The sequence below is a fragment of the Eptatretus burgeri genome, chromosome 23 (genome assembly GCF_056783735.1).
Source record: "Eptatretus burgeri isolate ZD-2024b chromosome 23, Ebu_testis_v1, whole genome shotgun sequence".
Lineage (NCBI taxonomy): Eukaryota > Metazoa > Chordata > Myxini > Myxiniformes > Myxinidae > Eptatretus > Eptatretus burgeri.
The window spans coordinates 302,989-328,639 of record NC_140983.1 but is presented as its reverse complement, the minus strand read 5'-3'; the positions used below and the strand labels follow the sequence as shown (position 1 = coordinate 328,639).

The 25,651-nt window shown below is 43.6% G+C and overlaps 3 protein-coding genes across 5 annotated transcripts in view; 2 read left to right on the top strand and 1 right to left on the bottom strand.

The window, feature by feature from the left end:
- The window catches only part of LOC147007894 (transcription initiation factor IIA subunit 1-like), a 99,368-nt gene extending 84,168 nt beyond the window's left edge, over nt 1-15,200 (bottom strand). The window contains exons 1-2 of the transcript XR_015053756.1: nt 15,116-15,200; nt 14,930-15,041 (exon numbers count right to left, since the gene is read on the bottom strand). The gene's annotated coding sequence lies outside the window, so the exon portion shown is untranslated. The remainder of the gene's footprint in view (nt 1-14,929; nt 15,042-15,115) is intronic.
- The window catches only part of LOC147007892 (uncharacterized), a 56,865-nt gene that overhangs the window by 19,730 nt on the left and 11,484 nt on the right, over nt 1-25,651 (top strand). Inside the window, exon 1 of one of the 3 annotated variants that reach the window (XM_085866076.1) lies at nt 19,902-20,337. The exons of 1 other annotated variant lie outside the window; for it this stretch is intronic. In XM_085866076.1, the coding sequence (XP_085722202.1) occupies nt 20,268-20,337 (70 nt within the window). In that variant the 5' untranslated portion in view covers nt 19,902-20,267. Of the gene's footprint in view, nt 1-19,901; nt 20,338-23,460; nt 23,598-25,651 lie in introns of those variants that run through there. One more of the 3 variants, XM_085866077.1, reaches the window with a different exon arrangement.
- Nucleotides 20,355-25,304, top strand: LOC147007893 (uncharacterized). Its single transcript, XM_085866089.1, has 2 exons — nt 20,355-20,422; nt 23,458-25,304. The coding sequence occupies exon 2, from the start codon at nt 23,466-23,468 to the stop codon at nt 24,690-24,692; it is 1,227 nt and encodes a 408-aa protein (XP_085722215.1). The 5' UTR covers nt 20,355-20,422; nt 23,458-23,465; the 3' UTR covers nt 24,693-25,304.

Sequence of the window (25,651 nt, the reverse complement as noted above, 5' to 3'; positions counted from 1 at the left end):
ATTGATGAAAAAAAGTCGACTAGACAAACAGGCGGTGTATATGAAAGTAAGGAGAATAGCTGAAGTGCCTGAAGAAAAAGCTGATCGCTTAGAGAAAACTCGAACACTAACCAGAATGTCCAGAATGAATGAAACGCCAGAACAAACTAAGATCAGATTAAAGAAAGTACAGACAGCAACCAGAGTGTCCAGAATGAATAAAACGCCAGAACAAACTAAGATCAGATTAGAGAAAGATCTAACACTAACCAGAGTGTCCAGAATGAATGAAACGCCAGAACAAACAAAGATCAGATTGGAGAAAGTATGGACAGCAACCAGAGTGTCCAGAATGAATGAAATGCCAGAACAAACGAAGATCAGATTAGAGAAAGATCTAACACTAACCAGAGTGTCCAGAATGAATGAAACGCCAGAACAAACAAAGATCAGATTGGAGAAAGATCTAACACTAACCAGTGTCCAGAGTGAATGAAAAGCCAGAACAAACTAAGATCAGATTAGAGAAAGTACGGACAGCAACCAGAGTGTCCAGAATGAATGAAATGCCAGAACAAACGAAGATCAGATTAGAGAAAGATCTAACACTAACCAGTGTGTCCAGAATGAATGAAAAGCCAGAAAAAGTAAGATAAGATTAGAGAAAGCTGAGTAATTCCATGTAAAAATGGACATGAAGCATAATATTTGAAAATGTATTTTTCAAAAGGATTTCTCTTGGACGGTGTTTAGTTCGGTCTGAATTTTCATAATTTATGCGATATTTACTTCGTGGATTATGTCACGTGATTTGGCGGCCATCTTGAAAGAACTGCCTCAACGTCTTCCAACGGTAAGCTCCACCATCATTAACCTCCGCCATCGAAGATCGGAGGTGACTGCTTTCACCCCTTTCTGTTTGTTTGTTTGTTAACCTCTCCCATCGAAGATCGGAGGTGACTGTTTTCACCCCTTTCTGTTTGTTTGTTTGTTAACCTCTGCCATCGAAGATCGGAGGTTACTGTTTTCACCCCTTTCTGTTTGATTGTTTGTTTGTTTGTGAACAGTATTACGGAAAAACTCCTCGACGGATTTCGACGAAACTTGGTGGGGGGATTAGGTATGGTCCAAGGATCATGCCATTACATTTTGGACCAAGTCCAAAGTCCAATATGGCCGCTATGGCGGCCGTCTTGAAAAAATATTTGAATTTTTTTTTTGAATTTCTACATGTTTTTAGTGATTTCCAACCCCCCCCCAACAACAACAAAAAAAATTGTTAGAGAAAAAAAAACAATTTTGCAACTTTGTTTTCAAAAAAATTCCTATTTTTTTTTGTTTTTGGCATTTCTACATGTTATAAGTGATTTCCAACAAAAAAAGCCAAAATTATAATTGCGGCTGATTTTGGAACTTCAGGTGGATATACCCACGTATAATCAATTTCTGTCTCAAGGAATCTAGTTATGAAGAATGAATTGAGTATGGAAAAGTTAAAAGTAAAAGGGAAAGTTGCAAACTATAACTCTGTGAGCAGTTGACGTCAAATTGAATGAATAGGATATCAGGTTGACTTGAGTGACCAAGCAGTATTGGTGGCGGAGGTTTTGCACTCTACCGAGTCCATCCCCTCTAGTTCTGTCTGTTATCATTTTGTCGAAAATATGGCTATTTGATGAATGTTTTAATCCGAAGTAGTATTCGCTGATGAATATTACTGATATAGGATCAGGCTGTAGTATAATTTTTCAAACATTTCCACTGTTGTGTACCTTTTTTTTGCATTTTATTGTACCAGATGCACATTGTTACGTCCGTTACATTTTTTTAGTGTTATTCACGTCTGCAGTCCACGGTCTAATGCCTTTTTGATCAAAATATAATTTTTTTCTTTGCAAACTCATCCATTATTTGTAAATTATACGATTTTCCTTGAGGAGTCCACTCATTTTCTGGAAAATTCAGTAACAGACGTAACATAGGAGTTGTAACGGACGTAACAGATGGTAACAGCGTCCGTTACAAAATTGTTTTGGTGTACAGCTGGGATACGTGGATAAAGTTTGGTGAAATTGCAAGTTTAACAGGTTGTCATGTGTGTTAATATGCATATTCACACATTATCTACCAATCATTGGTGCCATTATTGTTTTTAAATAGTTTCAATGGTATTTTTGGTTTTTTATCGGCCCTACTAGAGCCTATGCTCCTGTACGGATGATTTGGTGATTTTTATTGCTCTAATTGTTCTTCTGATGACTGCACATTCATCGAGGTTAATTTTCATGGAATCCCCGTCGTGAAATTTAAGAGAAAAGACACTTTAAATCCAGTTTCCAGCTTAGCGTGTACTTACAAGTACGTACTTACTTTCTTCTTTAGATGGGGAAATCAGCGGCGGAAAGAATGCGTGAGTACTGGCAAAGAATGTCGGACGAAAAGAGGTCCGCCGTACTGGACAAAGAGAAGTTGAGAAAGAAACAGGAGCGATGTCGGTGGGACGAGCAGCGCGTGATGCGCGAAAACGTTGTCGCGTGTCAGAATGAGGAAACATCGGGAACGGAAAGTTACCACCATTGTCGAGAACGTCGCGACTGCGAACTTGACGCCCGTCAAGGTTTATCGCTCATCGCAAAGTTTCGGAAAGGCGATGAACAGAGCGCAGGGTGCCTTGCCGAAAAGTCCGCGCAAGAAAAAGTGAGTCGTCAAACGACTGGCGGAGAAGTTCCACTTAATGGAGAACACTCGGCGCTAGTCCAGGAAAACACAGCAGATGTTTAAGACGGAAGACACGGTAAAACGGTTTTACCTCAGCGACGAGATATCTCAACAGATGCCCGGACGGAAGGACGTGAAAACTGTTATCATCCATGGAAAGAAAGAAAATGTGCAGAAAAAACAACTTGTTAACCTCCACCATCGAAGATGGACGGAGGTTACTGTTTTCACCCCTGTCTGTTTGTTTGTTTGTTTGTGAACAGTATTACGGAAAAACTCCTGGACGGATTTCGACGAAACTTTGTGGGGGGATTAGGTATGGTCCAAGGATCATGCCATTAGATTTTGGACTTGGTCGAAAGTCCAATATGGCCGCTATGGCGGCCATTTTGAAAAAATATTTGAATTTTTGTTTTTGCATTTCTGCATGTTTTAAGTGATTTCCAACAAAAAAATTAATTTGTTAGAGAAAAAAAAATTCGATTTTTTTTTTGGGCATTTCTGCATGCGCATCGATCTAGTTTAGTTTATTCAATCGTGGTTCAGTAGAGTCTGATCCGTTTTGACCTACAATGAATAGGATATCAGGTTCATTTAAGTGACCCAGCAGTATTGACGGCGGAGGTTTTGCACTCTGCCGAGTGCTCCCCCTCGAGTTATGACTGTAATGGAAGCATACAAACAATTCAAGCAACAACATCCAGATATAGAGATTGGAAAGTCGAAATTCACGTCCTTGCATCCAGGAAATGTCATTCTCGTTACGGAGCGTGATCATAATGTCTGCTGTTTCCGGTATCACGAGGACTTCGACCTCCTTCTCCAGGGCGTTAGGAAAAACCTACCAACTCTACCTGATGCGCAGATGCTGATCAACGAAATCGTCTGTGGGTGGAACCTGCAGTGTTACCTCGGACACTGTGACGTTTGCGAGCAAACTGTGGATCTGATAGTAACGACTTACTTCCAACTTAGCGACATGTCGACAACATGCGACTATCTGCAGTGGGATGACCAGTACAGGAAGTCCCCGGTTTCATCTACACTTGGCGAGACCAAGACCGAACTGATCAACCAGCTGCGCAGAATGAGACAACATGTCTTCATTTCTAAAGTTCAGCAAAGGCAAGTTAAGGTTCTACGAGAAAGATTGACAAGCGAAGAGGCAGTACGACAGGAAGACTTCTCCGAGAACTTTAACATTAAATTCCAAAATGAGGTTATGAGCGCCCACTGGGCATCAAATGGTGTCACTTTGTTCACCGCCGTGTTGAACACTCGTGAATCCGTGTCTTCCTTCGTCGTCATCAGCGATGATTTGCAGCACGACAAAGCTGCCGTTGCATGCTTTAACAGGGTCATCATGGACATCGCTAACAAAGAAGGGGTCATCAAACGTTTGCATCGTTTCTCTGATGGGGTGGCAAGCCAATTCAAAAACCGATTCTCCTTAAGTCTTCTACTCTATCGGGAGAAAGAACACAAGGATCTAACTCAGATCGATTGGTCCTTCTTCGGAACCTCACACGGCAAAGGTCCCATTGACGGATTGGGCGGAACTGTCAAACGTGCGGTTTGGAGGCGAATACTATGCGAACAAGTCATAGTCAGTACCACCGAGGAGTTCGCAGCTGTCGCCTCCGAGTGCTGCCCCAACATCACCATAATATACGTGACATCAGAAAAAGTTGAAGCCGTCAGGAATGAATTGAATGACCTTTGGATGTCGAATCCTCCAAAGCTGATTCCAGCTCTCAGGTTCGTAACGCAGTAAAATCACGAAATACGTTCTAAACGTATGGCGATTATCAACATCAAAAAAATGAGGCACTATGCCGCAACATTGCATGGAAAGAATGATTTAAAGTGTATTTGAAATATTGCAGGTCGCAGCATATCGTGTGCAGAGATCCTTCGGACGCCAACAGTTTATTGGTCTCGGAGGTTGGTCCCTTTACAGGGATAGCTGTGGGTGCCAAATCCGTTCAGATTCAAACGCCAGCGACACTGCAATCCGAGGATGAACATGAGTCTCAGGATGACCCTCGACACCCTCCACTTGTCGACGCTTCAAACTTCCCGCTGGTAGAAGAAGCATATTATGCGGTGGACTTTATCAGTCGTTTTTATATTGGCCGCACACTAAAGTGCAACCAGCAAGCTGGATTTTGGGAGATGAAATTTCTTCACCAGTCTTCTGTCGGTGGCCGTACCGTATTTAAATGGCCTGCCACAGACGACCTGGATAAGATTCACGAGTCTACCATAATTTATGGACCTGTTGGATTGACTGGTGTCTGCCAGTTCACAGTTGCTCAGCTGCAAGAAATAGAAACGGCGTTCGCCTCACGAATGTGAGTCAAAAGATGACTGACGTGAAGCTGAACCTCCACTTGTCCGTGTTGTATGTGCGCAAAACTTGGGTGCATATACATGTATGTAGTGTGTAGTACATAATCGTAGGTATGTGCAAGGCAGACCACGCATCTACGCATCGATGAACAGAGTATTTTGCAGGTTCTCCATCTATTGTTTTGTGGTCACGGAGTTGTGGCATTAAGTTGGTTTTTGAGTTTCTCCCCATTTTTTCAGATTTTATCACACCTTGTTATTCATTGTTTCGGGGTTGCGGCAGTTGCCAAGTGTTAACTATGTTTGCGGATCCCTATTCATGTGTTTTGTGACAATTCAATATGCCTTCCCTGCCCCACGTCTGTCATGTTCGCTCCTCATCCCATACATCTCAGTTTATGTACTCATCAACATATTTGGTCCATTTCTCTCTGTGCCGATAGTCTACAACAGGGGTCGGGAACGTGTGGCTCGCGAGCCAGGTATGGCTCTTTTGATGATTGCATCTGGCTCGCAGATAAAATTGGAGTTTGAAACTTGGAAAGCCCAATATTTCTCGCAGAAGCTTTACCTATAGTTTGAATGGTGTCGTTCTTCATTCACGTGCAGGGCTGAACTTGGCAGAAGGAGAGAAGAAAAAACACCTCCGAATTGTCTGAAGCGGTTTTTGTTTCGTCCAGTCATGCGGCCGACGCGAGTCGTGATTTCGGTTCCTCCAATGACGTGCCGCCGCCGAGACGCGTCACGGAATTCATCTCGACCAATCACGCGCCACCGCTGAGGCGACTCGTGATTTCGGTTCCTCCAATGACGTGCCGCCGCCGAGACGTGTCACGGAATTCATCTCGACCACGCGCCACCGCTGAGGCGACAGCATCCCAGAGTCGGCTGGCCGCGCCGCACCTCTCGAGTATGGCAGCCCGTGCGCAGGCCAGCCAGACTCACTTGGGTCAACATCTCCCTCTCTCTCATTTGCTCAAAGCTAACCCTTCGACGAAGATGGCGAAAAGAAAAAAAGATGAGGAGTATCGTACATTTCAGGACGAATGGGCCGAAGAATTCGCCTTTGTGGAGAGAGCAGGTTCTGTGGCAGGGGTCGGGAACGTGTGGCTCGCGAGCCAGGTGAGGCTCTTTTGATGATTGCATCTGGCTCGCAGATAAAATTGGAGTTTGAATAACTTTTTTTTTTTCATCATTTTGAAAAACAGACAATTTAAAGATGCATGCACAGCAAGTGAGCCCACTCAAAACTTTGATCTCCACCAGTTAGCTGGCTTCACATCCAGTCTCCTACAGTCATTCAAAGCACGCTTTGGAGAATTTCGTGAGCACACTCGTCTTTTTAAGTTCATCACCCATCCAAACGAGTGTTCACTGAACACAGCCGACCTGAGTTACATTCCTGGTGTCTCCGTCAGATATTTTGAAGCAGAAGTGGCTGACCTGAAGGCCTCAGACATGTGGGTGAATAAGTTCAAGTCACTGAATGAAGATTTGGAAAGAATCGCACGACAGAAAGCAGAGTTGGCGAGCAAGCACATGTGGACAGAAATGAAAAACTTCAACCCTAAGACGAGCTGATTATCAAAACTTGGAACGCGCTTCCTGTCACATACCACACACTGCAGCGTGTGAGTATTGCTGTCTTGACCTTGTTTGGATCTACGTATGCATGTGAGCAGTCATTCTCACATCTTAAAAACATCAAGTCCAACCTACGATCACGTCTAACGGATGAAAGCCTCAACGCTTGCATGAAGCTTAACCTCACCAAGTACCAACCAGACTACAAAGCCATCAGCAAATCCATGCAGCACCAGAAGTCCCATTAATGGTGAGTATTATAACAACATTATTTAAAATAATAAATTCAGAGGCTTATTATACTCACATTTCGTTGAATTCAGTCTTAAAATATATTATATGGCTCTCACTGAAATAGATTTCCAAATATTTTGTTTAATGGCTCTCTGAGTCAAAAACGTTCCCGACCCCTGGTCTACAAGATGGATATAGATCAACATCAACAAGGCATATGCAAGCAATGAGGCTTATACAAGCTGTTAGACAACCAAATGTTCGCTGATGTATGTAAGAGATTGTATCAATATCATAAAATGCGCCCGAGCATTGACTATCCAATATGTGATCGCATGAGTTACGTCCGTTACAGTGAACTTTTCAAAATATTTGAACAAACAACAGACAGATCGTATCGTTGGAATATAGAAAGTATGCTACTAATGCTTAGTTTGCTTACCGTGAATGAAAGGTATACTACAAATTCGTTATTTCGCAGGATTTAAGAATTGTGCTATGGCCAGTTTTAGTTGTGTCCATTTCGATGTTACGTCCGTTATGCCTCTTAAATGTTAATTTTTGCTTTAGTCGTATACTACACAGTGGGGTTTGTACCAATATCAGAAAGCCATAGAGACTAATTATATGTAATAAAGAAACTCTCTGTAATATGGCCAACCTTTTCAAAATTTCAACATTAGTGATGCAATTTTTGTCTCAATGTTACGTCGGTTACGCTGGAATTACCCATATCCCACTCATTCATACCTCAATATGCTCTAAACTCATGTGTTATAAATCTATGTTTGGACATAAATTTGCTGATCTCTTGATATTCTAATTCTCTCACATACAATTTGATGTTCAGAGACCTACTAAATTTAACCTGAAATATGGATTAATAATTCATATGTAAAATTCAGTGCAAGTCCAAATAATGTCTGCATTACCTGTAAACAATGCAATACATTTATGTCATTACACAATAGTTTAGAGCAAATAGACTTATAAATGATCAATATATCATGCGTCCACTTTATTGCCTCAAATGCCACACAAAACAACTAGAGGGGGAGCACTCGGGAGAGTGCAAAACCTCCGCTGCCAATACTGCTGGGTCACTCAAGTGAACCTTATATCTTATTCATTAAATATGATGTCAACAGTGCTGACAGAGTTATAGTTCTTTTCCCCAACATTTTTTGTGGGGGGGGGGGTTGGAAATCACTTAAAACATGTAGAAATGCAAAAAAAATTCTTTTTGGGGGGGGTAACAATTTTTTTTGGGGGGGGGGTTGGAAATCACTTAAAACATGTAGAAATGCAAAAAAATTCTTTTTTGGGGGGGTAACAATTTTTTTGGGGGGGGGGTTGGAAATCACTTAATATATGTAGAAATGTTTAATATATGTAGGGCCTGAGGCCCCCAGACCCCCGTCTTTAATTTCACCTCGCTGCGCCAGGCAGCCACCTGAAATTTTCCATACATGGAGGTGATTTGAAAAGTGTGAAGAACCCTGTACATGGGAATAATACTTTCCATGCAACCCAAATGGCCGCTTAGCAACGGGGCCAAACAACAGATGCGGCTCTTCAGAGCGGCTTAAGCTGTCCATCAGACACACTCTGATCGTGCCAAAAAAAAATATTTTTTTCTCTAACAATTTTTTTGGGGGGGGTAACAATTTTTTTGGGGGGGTTGGAAATCACTTAAAACATGTGGAAATGCAAAAAAAAATTCTTTTTTGGGGGGGTAACAATTTTTTTGGGGGGGTTGGAAATCACTTAAAACGTAAAAATGCAAAAAAATATATTTTTTCTCAATTTTTTTTTTTGGGTGGGCGGGGGGTGGAAATCACTTAAAATATGTAAAAATGCAAAAAAAAAATTTTTTTTCTCTAACAATTTTTTTTGGGGGGGGTTGGAAATCACTTAAAACATGTAGAAATGCAAAAAAAAAAATTCTCTATTTTTTTGGGGGGGGTTGGAAATCACTTAAAACGTAGAAATGCAAAAAAAATAAAAAAAATTTCTCGAACAATTTTTTCTTTTTTGGGGGGGGCGGGGGGACCAAGTCCAAAATTTAATGGCATGATCCTTGGACCATACCTAACCCCCCATAAAGTTTCGTCGAAATCCGTCGAGGAGTTTTTTCCGTAATACTGTTCACAAACAAACAAACAAACAAACAAACAAACAGAAAGGGGTGAACACATTAACCTCCATCCATCTTCGAAGATGGCGGAGGTTAAATATTTAATTGGTGTTTAATTCTTGAAGAAAAATATTTTTTAAAATTTTAACATTTTTGGAAGCAGCTTCGTGTGACCTTTCATTTTAAACTTACTTCATTTATATATCATTTGTATGTGAACACTACTTTCTTGAATAAGTTTTTGAAGTAAGGCATTAAGTACAATCATGTACCAATGAGTTTATCAACAAATAAAGAGGTCTACAGATATCCATTTATAATTTCATTTAATGTACCACAATTTCACTAAAAATGTCATTGATTTGGGTAACAGTTTGCTTGTACTCTGCAACTGCTTAAAATTGCTGAGAATGCATTTCCAAGAGTCTAGGAATTTCCACAGCTGGGGGCCTGAGGCCCCCAGACCCCCGTCTTTAATTTCACCTCGCTGCGCCAGGCAGCCACCTGAAATTTTCCATACATGGAGGTGATTTGAAAAGTGTGGAGAACCCTGTACATGGGAATAATACTTTCCATGCAACCCAAATGGCCGCTTAGCAACGGGGCCAAACAACAGAGGCGGCTCTTCAGAGCGGCTTAAGCTGTCCATCAGACACACTCTGATCGTGCCAAAAAAAAATATTTTTTTCTCTAACAATTTTTTTGGGGGGGGTAACAATTTTTTTGGGGGGGTTGGAAATCACTTAAAACATGTGGAAATGCAAAAAAAAATTCTTTTTTGGGGGGTAACAATTTTTTTGGGGGGGGGGGGGTTGGAAATCACTTAAAACGTAAAAATGCAAAAAAATATATTTTTTCTCAATTTTTTTTTTGGGTGGGCGGGGGGTGGAAATCACTTAAAATATGTAAAAATGCAAAAAAAAAATTTTTTTTCTCTAACAATTTTTTTTGGGGGGGGTTGGAAATCACTTAAAACATGTAGAAATGCAAAAAAAAAAATTCTCTATTTTTTTGGGGGGGGTTGGAAATCACTTAAAACGTAGAAATGCAAAAAAAATAAAAAAAATTTCTCGAACAATTTTTTCTTTTTTGGGGGGGGCGGGGGGACCAAGTCCAAAATTTAATGGCATGATCCTTGGACCATACCTAACCCCCCATAAAGTTTCGTCGAAATCCGTCGAGGAGTTTTTTCCGTAATACTGTTCACAAACAAACAAACAAACAAACAAACAGAAAGGGGTGAACACATTAACCTCCATCCATCTTCGAAGATGGCGGAGGTTAAATATTTAATTGGTGTTTAATTCTTGAAGAAAAATATATTTTTAAATTTTAACATTTTTGGAAGCAGCTTCGTGTGACCTTTCATTTTAAACTTACTTCATTTATATATCATTTGTATGTGAACACTACTTTCTTGAATAAGTTTTTGAAGTAAGGCATTAAGTACAATCATGTACCAATGAGTTTATCAACAAATAAAGAGGTCTACAGATATCCATTTATAATTTCATTTAATGTACCACAATTTCACTAAAAATGTCATTGATTTGGGTAACAGTTTGCTTGTACTCTGCAACTGCTTAAAATTGCTGAGAATGCATTTCCAAGAGTCTAGGAATTTCCACAGCTGGGGGCCTGAGGCCCCCAGACCCCCGTCTTTAATTTCACCTCGCTGCGCCAGGCAGCCACCTGAAATTTTCCATACATGGAGGTGATTTGAAAAGTGTGGAGAACCCTGTACATGGGAATAATACTTTCCATGCAACCCAAATGGCCGCTTAGCAACGGGGCCAAACAACAGATGCGGCTCTTCAGAGCGGCTTAAGCTGTCCATCAGACACACTCTGATCGTGCCAAATGTCCTCGAGGAGCTGCATCCTGCCGATATCACTCGAGACACATGTGAGCCAGTATTCACTGCTCCTGTTGACGAGGCCTGGTTCAGGAAATCTGAAGAAAACAACTATTCCGTGAAACGAGCAGAAGCTGCAGACCAAGCATTCTTTCTACATCGTCAAGATTTGGAGACAAGACCTTAATGGACAGTATTCAATCAATCAATCTTGTCAGTGGAACCACAGCAGACAGCACGAGGATACTTGCCCATAATCCTTGCTCCGGCTCATGAATTAGATCCTTTAAATACAGTTGTGAACAGATGCATGGCAATATCTTCACATTTTGGACAGGAGCATACAATGCTCACGGTGGACCAAGCACTCTACTGCAGAATAATGGGACTAAATAAAAGTGGTCTGTTCCAGAATACCAAGATAAGTTAATTACACGGCTTTGTGGTTTCCATATCTCGATGAACTTTCTAAAGGCTACAGGAGATCATATGGATGGATCTGGATTTATGGAGGTGTGGGTGGAGAGTGGATTTCTGGGTCAAGGTACAGCAGAGCTTGTTCTTTCAGGAAAGGCATACAACAAGGGTATGAAGGCTCACAGACTCACCTTACAACAACATCAGCACTTACAAGGCCTGTGGCGACTTTTTGTGCCAACCTTTCTTTCGTTTGTTGCCGAAGCAGATAATAAATGCCAAGCTGAGCTTTCCACAATAGTCGCCGATGACAAGCCTGAACAAATTTCAGAACTGGTGTCCTTTCTGATGCAGGAACGGTTTTGCAAGCTTGTGACAGATTTTGTTGAAAGTAAATCTGATGATGTGAACTTCATCTTCTGGTGGCAGTACGTGGACATGGTCTCAACATTGTTGCAGTTCACGAGAGCCCGGAGTGATGGTATCTGGGACCTTCATCTTCACTCCTTCAGTCAGACGTTGCCATATTTCAAGTGGCATGACCACCTGAACGATGCAAAATGGGGTCCAGTATATCTCACTGAAATGCACCAACTTCCAGAGGCCGTCGTCAGAGTTTCAAAGGGGGGATTTTGTTGTCAAGCAATCCACTCAAACCCTGAACCAAGCACATTCAGACCAAGCCATGGACTATGGAGTGGATAAATGCCACAGGATTGAAAGGTGGTGGAATCATTGGTATCACCAAAACAACATCAGCACTGCTCAGGTGGATCCTGTCATATAATCCGAGGCCACACATGGCAGCCGAAACCCATGCTACAACCTTTGTCTTGGGAGTACACAACCTTCACAACGAAGCTACCAAATCACGACAAAAGCATGACAACGATGATGAGAGTGTCTTGCTGTCGACCTTCCAGGTACTCAATGTGTTTTTAACTGTTTCACACCCAGAGACGTTGCAAAACATTGCCACAAAGGACGTGACGACAGCAGCAATAGAAGATTCCTTACTTCGTGCCAAAAAAACGAGGACAAGGGGAAATCACTGACTTTGTGAAGAAGAGATTGATTGTCGCAGAGCATCATGACAAAAAACCATGACAAGAAAACGATCCTGAAGGCAGACAGAAACGTCCTCCAACGTCCAATTACTGAATATGAAGCCGGTCGTCCGGTTGACTTGCCATCTGTGCTAAAGCATGAGCTTCATGCAGTCCGTTTGTCACTTGCAGGAATGAATGGAATGGTACACTCCGCACTGGGAACAAGTCAGTTCTGGCAGATGACGAGGAAATTAAAACTTAATAAAAATAAATTAAGTTTAAAAATAAATAAAACAAAAAATTAAATATAAAATAAATCTATATATAAATATATATGGAACTCTAATTGTAGCCGCCTGCACGTGGTGAGTTGTGGGGACGTTCACAGAAACATTTGAGTGAACCAGCTAAGAGCTGCAACAAAAAGAGTTTTTTCGGTATTTATGAATCAAGGTGTCAATAACAATCGGATATATCCTGAAAAAACGGTCGTTTTGTCTCAAAATTTCAGTGTGTACTCTCCAACCAAATCCCTCCCTTCCTCCTCCCACTCTCCTCTTCCCTCGCTCCTCCCACTCCCTTCCTTCTCCCACTCCCCTTCCTCCTCCCACTCCCTCCTCTTCCCTCGCTCCTCCCACTCCCCTTCCTCCTCCCACTCCCCTTCCTCCTCCCACTCTCCTCTTCCCTCGCTCCTCCCACTCCCCTTCCTCCTCCCACTCCCCTCGCTCCTCCCACTCTCCTCTTCCCTCGCTCCTCCCACTCCCCTTCCTTCTCCCACTCCCCTTCCTCCTCCCACTCCCTCCTCTTCCCTCGCTCCTTCCACTCCCCCTCCCCTTCCTCCTCCCACTCCCCCACCCATAATATGGAATAGGCAAAGCCTAGAAGCGAACGTAGAATTCTTCTTACATTCGCTTCTGACTTTACATAAAACTTGTTCACAACTGTATACTTGCGAACTATACCGTGGTACATGTAAGCGCCGCACGGCTGATGATTTTGACGCAATTTCCGGTTACTTCGGCCTGGATTCGGGATCAGCGATCAAATAATGTAAATCACGATTAAAAAATATTTTTTGATAATGCGGGAGATATCTTTATGAAAATTAACTTTGGGAAAAAAAATAATTGAATAAATAAATGAATGATCACTTCTGGTCAAGAATAAAATAAATTAAAAGTTCCGGAAAGAGTTTCGAAATCACTCCCGGTGATGTTAAATACAAAATAAACACTTCCTGTCATGAAAAAAATCACCTTCGGAAGGATAAAATTAACTTTGGGGAAAAAATAATTGAATAAATAAATAAACACTTCCGGTCATGATCTCCCGGCATGCATCATTCCCCATGACAAAAAACGGAAACAAAAAAAAAACCAGAAGCAAAAAAAAAAAACCGAAGCAAAATGGTCATAGCCGACACGGATTCACAATTGGCAGGGTATTGTGTTGTTTTTGTTGTTTCCTATTCTCTCATGTGCACACGTCAAGTAATATTCACAAGATAGAAATAAAACCCAATCGTGTTTATACACCGCACAGCGTTTAACAACAACCGGAAGCAAAACGTCATATCCAACGACACAGATTCCAAATAGCCAGGGGTATTGTGTTGTTGTTGTTGTTGACCTATTCTCTCACGTGCACGCGTTAAGTATGAAGCTCACTGCGTTCGCTATCAATGCGCCAAGAATGTGTCAAAAAATTGTAATTTGGCAGCCATTTTGTTTAAGCTAAGGCCAAAAAAAAAAAAATGTTGCATTGGCGTAACGGGTCACTGAAAAATAGGGTAGGTCGGTCGGGATCTTTTTTTATTTTTATTTTTTTTTCCTAATAAATCCCAAATTTTTGGATAATAAATCCAAAAATTTAATACATCCTAATGAATCCCTCCCAAAATCTCCCCCGGCTCGAGTACCACCCTTTTTGTCGGCGGGTTCTGTCCGAAACACTTCCGAGTTTTTGCGATCACGATCGCAATCAACAAGATACTTGAAATCGATAGCAAAAAAAACAAAAAAAAACGTAGGGTCGGCGGAATTTTTAGGGTCGGGCGGGTTACGCCAATGCAACATTTTTTTTTTTGGCCTAATTAGATGGTCAAAAACTCAACATTCGGTTTGGGAACCGGGTTAATCAAGTTTATCATTCCCTAATTATGTTAAAAAGTGAGGTTCCCAACTTTTACCCAAAATGCACCTTGCGTTCACATGTCTCGGAAAACCCTTGTGTGGAGGAATCGGTCATGTACAATCCCAACCGAGCACTAAATCCTGAACACGGATCTTCACCCCTCGACTCACTCACTATTTAAACAGCGCAACAAGGGGAAAACGGGTCTCAAGAGAGAGAAACAAGGGGAATGTAAAATACTCAAACAAAATGGCGGGAAGGGAGATGGTGAAAACAAAATGGCGGTTTGTGGCGTCTCTTCACCGTCACACAGAATCGATCTTTGATGCAGAAGGACATTTGACCCATCGTGACTTCGCTACATTTAAACCACATTAATTAAATCGATCATTTTATCTGAGTTTACTGGGGAGGGAGAGGACGGAGAACATGGAGACAGACACACAGACATCGGTTTCGGACGAGTCTGACCGTAACGAGCCCTCTCAGCACCACCATCTTCACAGGGACATCCCAGGAACTCTGGCTGGACGAGGTCTCCGGATTTTCGTGCCGATTCCTTCGTAAACGTCTCTCGTAGAGCCTTCGGTGAGGACGTGAACAACTCACCACAAAGCTCACCACAAAGCTCACCACACAAGTCACAACAAAACTCACCACAAAGCTCCGTTCACCAATTCACCTTCTCTCTCCTTCGGCTCACGTGACCCCACCCTTTTATACAACTGTCATTTGTCGTCTCGCTCACTCCTTCCCGCCCTGGCCCCGCCCTCCGCGTTCTCTTGCGCTCATTCGTTCCCGCCCTGGCCCCGCCCTCCGCGTTCTCTTGTCGCTCATTCGTTCCCGCCCTGGCCCCGCCCTCCGCGTTCTCTTGTCGCTCATTCGTTCCCGCCCTGGCCCCGCCCTCCGCGTTCTCATGTCGCTCATTCGCCCGCCCTGGCCCCGCCCTCCGCGTTCTCTTGTCGCTCATTCGTTCCCGCCCTGGCACCGCCCTCCGCGTTCTCATGTCGCTCATTCGCCCGCCCTGGCCCCGCCCTCCGCGTTCTCATGTCGCTCATTCGCCCGCCCTGGCCCCGCCCTCCGTGTTCTCATGTCACTCATTCGCCCGCCCTGGCCCCGCCCTCCGCGTTCTCTTGTCGCTCATTCGTTCCCGCCCTGGCCCCGCCCTCCGCGTTCTCATGCCGCTCATTCGCCCGCCCTGGCCCCGCCCTCCGTGTTCTCATGTCACTCATTCGCCCGCCCTGGCCCCGCCCTCCGCGTTCTCATGTCGCTCATTCGTTCCCGCCCTGGCCCCGCCCTCCGTGTTCTCATGTCGCTCATTCGCCCGCCCTGGCCCCGCCCTCCGCGTTCTCATGTCGCTCATTCGTTCCCGCCCTGGCCCCGCCCTCCGTGTTCGCATGTCACTCATTCGCCCGCCCTGGCCCCGCCCTCCGTGTTCTCATGTCGCTTATTCGCCCGCCCTGGCCCCGCCCTCCGCGTTCTCATGTCGCTCATTCGTTCCCGCCCTGGCCCCGCCCTCCGTGTTCTCATGTCACTCATTCGCCCGCCCTGGCCCCGCCCTCCGTGTTCTCATGTCGCTCATTCGCCCGTCCTGGCCCCGCCCTCCGCGTTCTCATGTCGCTCATTCGTTCCCGCCCTGGCCCCGCCCTCCGCGTTCTCATCTCGATGTCAATTGATTTTATAATATCAATCTCTATTATATCATTATATTACATGAATTATACAATTATATCAACATATCAATCTCACAAATGAGAGTTCATCCACCTGAATGAAGGGGGTAGAGGTCGAAGTGAGGAGGATTTACTGATTTGTATTGGTGGGGCGGGAGGGGGGGGTTAGAGTTAGAACCAAGTTGTATGGGGGGGAGGGATATGGGTCGAAATTTAGGAGAGTTCACCAACATATATTGGGGGGGGTGGGGTAAGGGGAAAGGACACGAATGTTCGTGATGTTCAAGGTATTCACATTCCAATCTTTGTGACCACATGAAGTCTTACAATGAGTTAAGGAGAGAGATTTACTGGTCACGTTAACCATCGCTAACGAGTACCCGCTTGTGTGTGGATAAAAACGGAGACCGTCCCGGTCACACCGATGGCCTCGCGGCTCCATATGAACCAGAGTCCCTTTATAGAGAGGGTGGCGACATAGAGGGTCCGGAGAAATCGAGTCACGTGATTGCGTGGAGCCATTTTGAGTCCATCGCGGACAGGATCGGACGCATACCGGGCGCGTTTTAACGTTCCCGCTGTACGCAGCGTCCCCATTCGTGTTTTACATCGATTTTACTACAAAATGCCAGGTTGTTGCGCCTTTGGGTGCACAGATAGAACGGGGAAGGGATTCAAGATGTATAGATTTCCATCAGATGCTAAAAGACGGAAAATCTGGGAGAACAGAGTCAGTCGTGTTGGATGGAAAGCAACTTCTTGGTCAGTTCTCTGCCAGGTCAGTGTGATGGTGGTAATGGTCCCATATGTGTATATTTTTGTGCTGCGAGTGAGACTGGCCTTTGCTTTGGCTTTCCAGGCTTGTTATCCATTACTCGTGGATTAATTAGCACTTGAAGGGGAAGGCATCTTGATTTAAAATTAAGTTTGAGTTGGAGTCTTCGAGCCAGAACAATTAATATAGGGTCAAGATCATGTCTCCAAAGCCAGACTCAGACTCAAAGTCAAAGTCAAAATCAAGTCAAAACAAAGACGAATGAACGGAGAACTGATCCGGGCTAACTCGGCCCACTCTTCAAAGGCAGGGTTAGGGTCAACACTAACCCTAACCCTAACCCTAAACCTGACCCTAAGCCTAAATCTAACCATAACCCTAAACCCTAACCCTAGCTTTTAAGAGTAGGTTATACCAAAGATTTAAAATCAATTGGTGTGGGTGTAGACTGCCGGATCTCAGGATACTAAACAGGTCGACACCCCATAGAAGCATAGAAAGGAGCCCATCTAACTTCGGAGTGTAGAATGGTCGGGACTGGCTTTTACACGAGTGAATGACAGGCTTTGTTTTTTAACAAAATTATGTCATTTGCTATAAAAGTGGAAGGTTACAGGTTCACGGTTTGAGTATTAATCGTAAACGAGTTCAAAGCCTTTCACAATGGTCTCTGAGACGTTCGTAAATCAAATAATAAAATAAGTTTTCTTTGTTGTACTTTCACGTGGAAGATATGATTATTGTCATTCAAATTTTCAGTGATGCTTCAGAAAAAATTTGCTAGAAACCAATTCATGCCAGTTATACAGTTGTATGCCACAACTGAGAAAGAAGGGGGGGGGGCATGCATTTAATGTATGTATTTGTCTCTGTTGATTTGAATGTGTGAGGACATTAACTTGTGTTTGTGTGTGTGATTTTCAATTTATAATTTGTGTGTGTGTGCATTAGTACATGCGTGTATGTGTGTGTGTGTGTGTGTGATTGTAAATATGTAATTTGTATATTATTAGAGTGTGTGTGTGTGTGTGTGTGTGTGTGTGTGTGTGTGTGTGTGTGTGTGTGTGTGTGTGTGATTGTAAATATGTAATTTGTATATGTATTAGAGTGTGTGTGTGTGTGTGTGTGTGTGTGTGTGTGTGTGTGTGTGTGTGTGTGTGTGTGTGTGTGTGTGTGTGTTGTGTGTGTGTGAGAGAGAGAGAGAGAGAGAGAGAGAGAGAGAGAGAGAGAGAGAGAGAGAGAGAGAGAGAGAGAGAGAGAGAGAGAGAGAGAGAGAGAGAGGGGGAATGAGGGGCAGTGTGGGGTGGGCTAATCTATTTTTGGTGGGATTAATATGTGATCGGCAACATGCAGCAAAGTTTAGATTAATAATTTAAATATGAAAATTAAACAAAACACAAATATGTACCCACACACGATAAACAAGGTCAAACAACTGCAGAACTACAAAGATAACTGTTATCATTGTATTGTACATGTACACGTATAAACAGGGAGGTGGGAGTTCGAGTCTCGCTCTCGCCTCCCTGAAGTTAAAATGAGGTTGAAATAAGCATCACGTGGACTTGTCTAGTTCATCCCTTCTTTGTCATGGTTCGAAACATCTGTGACTGTTTAATCACAACCAGCTCTGTGAATTTCTTCTTTATCATATGGCTCTTGGTTGTCATAAATATTCTATTTTTATTTGTCATCTTCACATAATTTGTTCATGATCAACATGGAAAAGCCAATTCCCATCTCTCATACACGGAGAACATCATGGAATACACGGTTCAATGCACGAGCGCCAACCGGCGGCTCCGCACTCACACCGCACTGAATGGACTCAAAATGGCGTCAAATCCTTAGTTGTCGCTACTCTCTCTATAAAGGGACTCTAGAATGGGGGTGATGGTGGGTCTGTGGGAGGGGTGAATGGGGGTGATGGTGGGTCTGTGGGAGGGGTGAATGGAGGTGATGGTGGGTCTGGGGGAGGGGTGAATGGGGGTGATGGTGGGTCTGGGTGAGGGGTGTGTGGGGGTGATGGTGGGTCTGGGGGAGGGGTGAATGGGTGTGGTAGTGGGTCTGGGGAGGGTGAATGGGGGTGATGGTGGGTCTGGGGGAGGGTGAATGGGGGTGATGGTGGGTCTGGGGAGGGGTGAATGGGGGTGATGGTGGGTCTGGGGGAGGGATATGTGGGGGTGATGGTGGGTCTGGGGGAGGGTGAATGGGGGTGATGGTGGGTCTGGGGGAGGGGTGTGGGGGTGATGGTGGGTCTGTGGGAGGGGTGAATGGGTGTGGTGGTGGATCTGGGGGAGGGTGAATGGGGGTGATGGTGGGTCTGGGAGAGGGGTGTGTGGGGGTGATGGTGGGTCTGGGGGAGGGGTGAATGGGGGTGATGGTGGGTCTGGGAGGAGGGGTGAATGGGGGTGATGTGAGTCGGGGAGGGGTTAATGGGGGTGATGGTGAGTCTGGGGGAGGCGTGAATGGGGGTGATGGTGGGTCTGGGAGGAGGGGTGAATGGGGGTGATGGTGGGTCTGGGGGAGGGGTGTGGGGGTGATAGTGGGTCTGGGGAGGGGTGTGTGGGGGTGATGGTGGGTCTGGGGGAGGGTGAATGGGGATGATGGTGGGTCTGGGGGAGGGGTGTGTGGGGTGATGGTGGGTCTGGGGAGGGGTGTGTGGGGGTGATGGTGGGTCTGGGGGAGGGGTGTGTGGGGGTGATGGTGGGTCTGGGGGAGGGGTGTGTGGGGGTGATGGTGGGTCTGGGGGACGGTGTGTGGGGTGATGGTGGGTCTGGGGGAGGGGTGAATGGGGGTGATGGTGGGTCTGTGGAACGGGTACTTTTACCCACTTTTCCCGTTGTGGAAGAAAAACTCAGCCCAAACGAATTTTCCCGTTCAGTTGAATTCATTAATTGTTTTAATGTTCGCCTGGGAAAATAGATTCCGGATACAAGTCGCTCCGAATCCAAATTCCAGTCCGGTTTTTGTTACTCGCCCGCTGTTTTGGCACCACGTGATCCTCGTCACACTCACCTCTTCCGCCATTTTGCGGACCTTCCTCTGGTAAAATTTTGTGCTTCACCTTTCTCTGTGTGGCCCCTGATCGTGACGAACCCTCAAAGAAGGGGAATGGGGATGAGAGAACGGAATGTTGGGAGGTTCGTTTCCCTGAGACCTAATAACGGGGTTTAGGCCCCGTTCCGCACTCGAGGAGGGGAGGGATGAACGATCACGCAGTTCTTTTAGGGAGGTCGAGGCTCAGGAAGCGAGTACATCGCAGATCAAAGGAAATCGGTCCTTGGAGGGAGCTGTGATGGAGTGGAGGGGGACAAGGGGAACCCCTGAGATCCGGGATCCTCCATTTGAATAACCCGCGATGTACATCATGGACACGTTACTGACCGCAGCACAATTCCTCAACTCTCAGGATCAGCACAGTCGGCCCGGTTAGTGGAGAGGGATCCGGGAGGGGGACGGTTGGTGAGTTGGGGACGGGATATCACCTGCGGTATGACGTCATCACCGTGTCGGGTAAATCCGTGCTCCTCCCACCTCTTCACACATCGTTGTTCCCTCCACCACACAGGGTGGACGGACGTTATGTTTTTGGATTCGCAAGATATCCCTTATTGTCGGGTTTTCCGTCTGTGTGTGTGTGTGTGTGTGTGTGTGTGTGTGTGTGTGTGTGTGTGTGTGTGTGTGTGTGTGTGTGTGTGTGTGTGTCTGCAACGCGAGGCTCCACAGCACAAACCAGCAAACCGATTTCGATGAAACTTGGTGATAAGGTGCCATATGGGCTGGGAGTGTGCACGTTTGAGTTTCGTTGCTAAGCAACCACCCGTTGCTTTGCAGCGGCCGAAAAACCGAGTTCACTATTTTCAATACTTGTCCTGCAGTTTTGAGAGTGGAGAAACGAGACTTCGGAATTAAACACTTCGAGATATTTAGAAAATTTTACTCAAGCGGATTTTTGATTGAGGTTTTATTTTTCAAATGGTAGTCCTTCAAAAATCGGGTGTCTATTTACCGTCATTTTTAGCTCGCCTGTTCGAAGAACAGAGAGCTATTGCGATACCCCCCGGCGTGAGCGTGAAAATGTTCAAGTTTTTGGTGCAAGTTCTTTTTTCCTTTCCAATGTTTTTATCTACCACACTATTTTTTTATACGCCCGATATATATATATATATATATATATATATATATATATATATATATATATATATATATATATATATATATATATATATATATCTTCTTCTGCTTTCGGCTGCTCCCGTTAGGGGTCGCCACAGCGGATCATCCGTATGATCCGCATAGTGATTTGGCACATCTTTTACGCCGAATGCCCTTCCTGACGCAACCCTGGTCGCCTCTTACGACACAGGATAGTATATACATATATATATATATATGTATATATATATGTATATATATATATATATATATATATATATATATATATATATATATATATATATATATATATATATATATATATATATATATTGTTGTGGTGCCGGGTTCGGAAGCGAGAACGAACGTCAGATGGAGCAGTAGTTGGGCTGATTGCTACCGAAAACAGGAATTGAAAGGTCGTCACCCCGGATAACTCCAGAATCGACGGGCCACTTAAAGGACCGTGGTCACCAATATTTCGACGGTGTGAGGTAGGGTCCACTTGTCTATTCCCATTTACCTAAGTACTCATGCCGTCTAGCTACCGGGGAAAACCACACTCTCGACGGACCTCGGGCAGAACGGGCCGTTTCCTGAGACCGATCCGGGTGTAATCCGAGCGGGGATTACCACGATCCGTCGGTCCAAATGAACAATTTACGGCACGAACGGCCTCCCTAATTCCCAGTATGCACCGTGCTAAACCAATGAACGAAAGTGACAGACAACGAGTTGGTACATTGAACAATTGGGGGTTTATTTATCATGGGGCAGGGAAGCATAAAGAGCAGAATTAAAACCGAATATGAGAAATGCAATTTACAAGGAACACAGGCACTTAACAGTTTCTACTTTCAGGCGGGGTCCACGGACACACACACACACACACACACACACACACACACACACACACACACACACACACACACACACACACACACACACACACACACACACACACACACACACACACACACACACGCGCGCACACGCACACACACACACACACACACACACAGACACACATACACACACACACTGCTGGAATTATAGATAGAAGATAGATAATACATAATGTGCCATTGGACCATTGCGTATTTTTGGAACTTACTTTTAAAAAATGAGTTGCTTAATTTTTTTTTTTTTGATAATATCGATATACCGGTATATACCACGCTGACCCTAAGAGTACATCGATATATAAAAAAATGGATATCGACAGAGCCTTTTTGCTTTCTTCTCTGAAACTACACACACAATTTCAATGAAACTTGACCACAATATTCCTCATTTGTGATGAACCAAAGTTTATCGATCACAAAATCTGCACTGATTATGGGGGTCTCCGAGGGAGGGTGGGGGGGGGCTCTGATGATGCATTTTTAGATACTGTCCAGTTAATTATCTTGCCAAAACGAAGTTTTTGCAAGATATGTTAGTCAGCTTGTATGTTTTTTTTTTGTTTTGTTTGTCTGTAATCACGTATAAAAAATTCTGCAGAGCACAGTTATCATTGGAAATTTTTGTAACTTCGCATATCAGAGGCCTATAGAGGTCCCTTTCAGCGCACAAAATTTTGAAGGTCAAGGTCAAAGGTCAAGGTCACTTTGTCGCAAATCAGGGGAGTCGACGAAACCCTTATTTTTTGAGTAATTTTGATCGGATCGTCTTCAAACTTCATGGGAATATAGTTCATGGTCTGGTGCTCAGCTGATTAATTTTTGGTGGCGATTGTCCTTGACCTTCATATGTTTTTTTGTTTTGTCTGTAATCACGTAGAAATCACTCTGCATAGCACAGTTATCATTGGAAATTTTTGTAACTTCGCATATCAGAGGCCTATAGAGGTCCCTTTCAGCGCATAAAATTTTGAAGGTCAAGGGTCAAGGTCATTTTGTCGCAAATCAGGGGAGTCGACGAAACCCTTATTTTTTGAGTAATTTTGATCGGATCGTCTTCAAACATCATGGGAATATAGTTCATGGTCTGGCGCTCAGCTGATTAATTTTTGGTGGCGATTGGCCTTGACCTTCATGGTTAGCACCTGAGGTCAAACATATTTGACCCCAAGGTCAAATTTTCAAGTTTTAGGAACCATATCGTGTAGTACCTCAAATTGAACACCTCGATAAGTGCTTTCTAGATATGTCAAGCTTGAGACATTATGACGTCATTTGGTGACGTTATGAGGCAAACACATATTTTTCATGGTTCCTCTGTAGAACGATTCTCATCGGAATCTCTCGTAGGCAGATATTCCTCAAGGAGTCGCTCCTGGTGGATAGCAGCTCTGTTCACCTCAGTGTGACCTTAAAGAAGTCACACTTGGTCACCTTTTGGCAAGAAGCAGGGTGACATTGGTTTTATTTTGTGTTCCCTTGTCTTTTCAGACAAAGAAATGAAAATCATTTCTTTTACCAACTCTGCCCCGTTCGAGACAGAAGATTATTTCAATCAGAAAATACCTTCTTGTCAGGACAATGACAAATCGTGCAGCGTCTCTTTCAACAACCACAAAAGTTGTTTACAGGTGATCAAGCAGATCCAAGGAAACGAGAAACTCCACAAGTGTTTCGTTTGTAACGAGGCATTTACTATTTCATCAAATTTATCTCAACATACAATACTGCATACCGGGAAGAAACCCTTCAAATGTTCCGTTTGCAACGAAGCGTTTAGTACTTCATCAAATTCACATCGTCGCCAAAATATACATTCCACTGATAAACTCTACATATGTTCCATGTGTCACAATGCAGTTGGTGATTCATCAACTTTACATCGACATGAACGAAGACATATGGGGGTTAAACCCTACAAGTGTTCTCTGTGTCACGAGGCATTTACTGATTCATCATCTTTACATCAACATGAACGAATACATTCCAGGGATAAACCGAACAAGTGTTCTGTGTGTAACAAGGCCTTTGTTTCTTCATCATCTTTACATAAACATGAACGAATACATTCGGGGTGTAAACCCTACCAGTGTTCTGTGTGTAACAAGACATTTACGGATTCATCATCGTTACATAACCATGAACGAATACATTCTGGGGATAAACCCTACAAGTGTTCTGTGTGTAACAAGGCGTTCAATCAATCATCAACTTTATGTAAACATGAACGAGTACATTCTGGGGATAAACCCTACAAGTGTTCTGTTTGTAACAAGGCGTTTCATCAATCATCAAATTTACATGACCATGAACGAATACATACGGGGTATAAACCCTACAAGTGTTCTTTTTGTAACAAGGCGTTCAATCAATCCTCAACTTTACATAACCATGAACGAATACATTCCGGGGATAAACCCCACAAGTGTTCTGTTTGCAACAAAACATTTTCTTCTTCATCAAATTTACATAACCATGAACGAATACATACGGGGTGTAAACCCTACAAGTGTTCTGTTTGTAACAAGGCATTTAATCAATCATCAAATTTACATACCCATGAACAAATACATTCTAGGGATAAACCCTACAAGTGTTCTGTTTGTGACAAGGCATTTATTTATTCATCAAATTTATCTCATCATCAAAAAATACACACGAAGATACAACAGAGGTGCGAGAACCCAGCGACTTGTTGCGTGAATCCCGTGTTATCAGGGAAATAACAAAATACCGGGATCTGGAAAATGAAGTCAAAATATCCTGGAAGTTGAAGAGTGTCGCCATTGTGTCAGTGACAGCTGGAGCAACTGGAGTAATAAAGAAGAACCTCAATGAGATCTTTAAAAATATATCTGCGAGTGAATATTACTACAAACTAACTACAGTTGGAGACTACCTGCAGTTCAGTGACGATCCTGAAAATATCCATCAGAACAAAACAAGAAAATACAACTTGCTCGACAAACATGACCCCTTACCAAAATGGAGATGGATATACACACACACACACACACACACACACACACACACACACACACACACACACACACACACACACACACACACACACACACACACACACACACACACACACACACACACACACACACACACACACACACACACACACACACAACCACATGATAAGTATCGATTTTCAACTTGAACTGGAATCCTTTTTTGTTTCTTAAACTTTGGGATATCTTTTATCCCATATCTGTGTTTGTTTTTCCCCTTGTCGGAAGTTCTTCACATCACTTGTCATGGTTTATTCTTTGCACGTCCTTATGATCAGGTGTACAGGTGTGAACCATTAAATTGTTTGTTTTTCCCAATTGTTTCAGCCTTCATCTTTGATAACTTTCCCATTATTTATTTTACCAAGTAACACTACTCACACAGAGGTGCATCCTTGGAGATGAGTTACAGCAACATACTGTTGTTGCGAAGGAGAAAATGCTTTCACATCGAGGGAAAAACTCAAGGAACCTCGTGAATACAGGGGGCTATGTTTATTTATATAAAAAACACATTGATAAACAAGAAAAAGAGCAATCAGAGATTGCAGACCCTCACCAGAACTTTGTTTGTGTGGTGTTAGTGTACTTTTATGTCGTGTATTTTGTGTGACGTTTGTGTACTGGTGTTTTGCATAATGAATAAGAGACAATTATAACTGCCA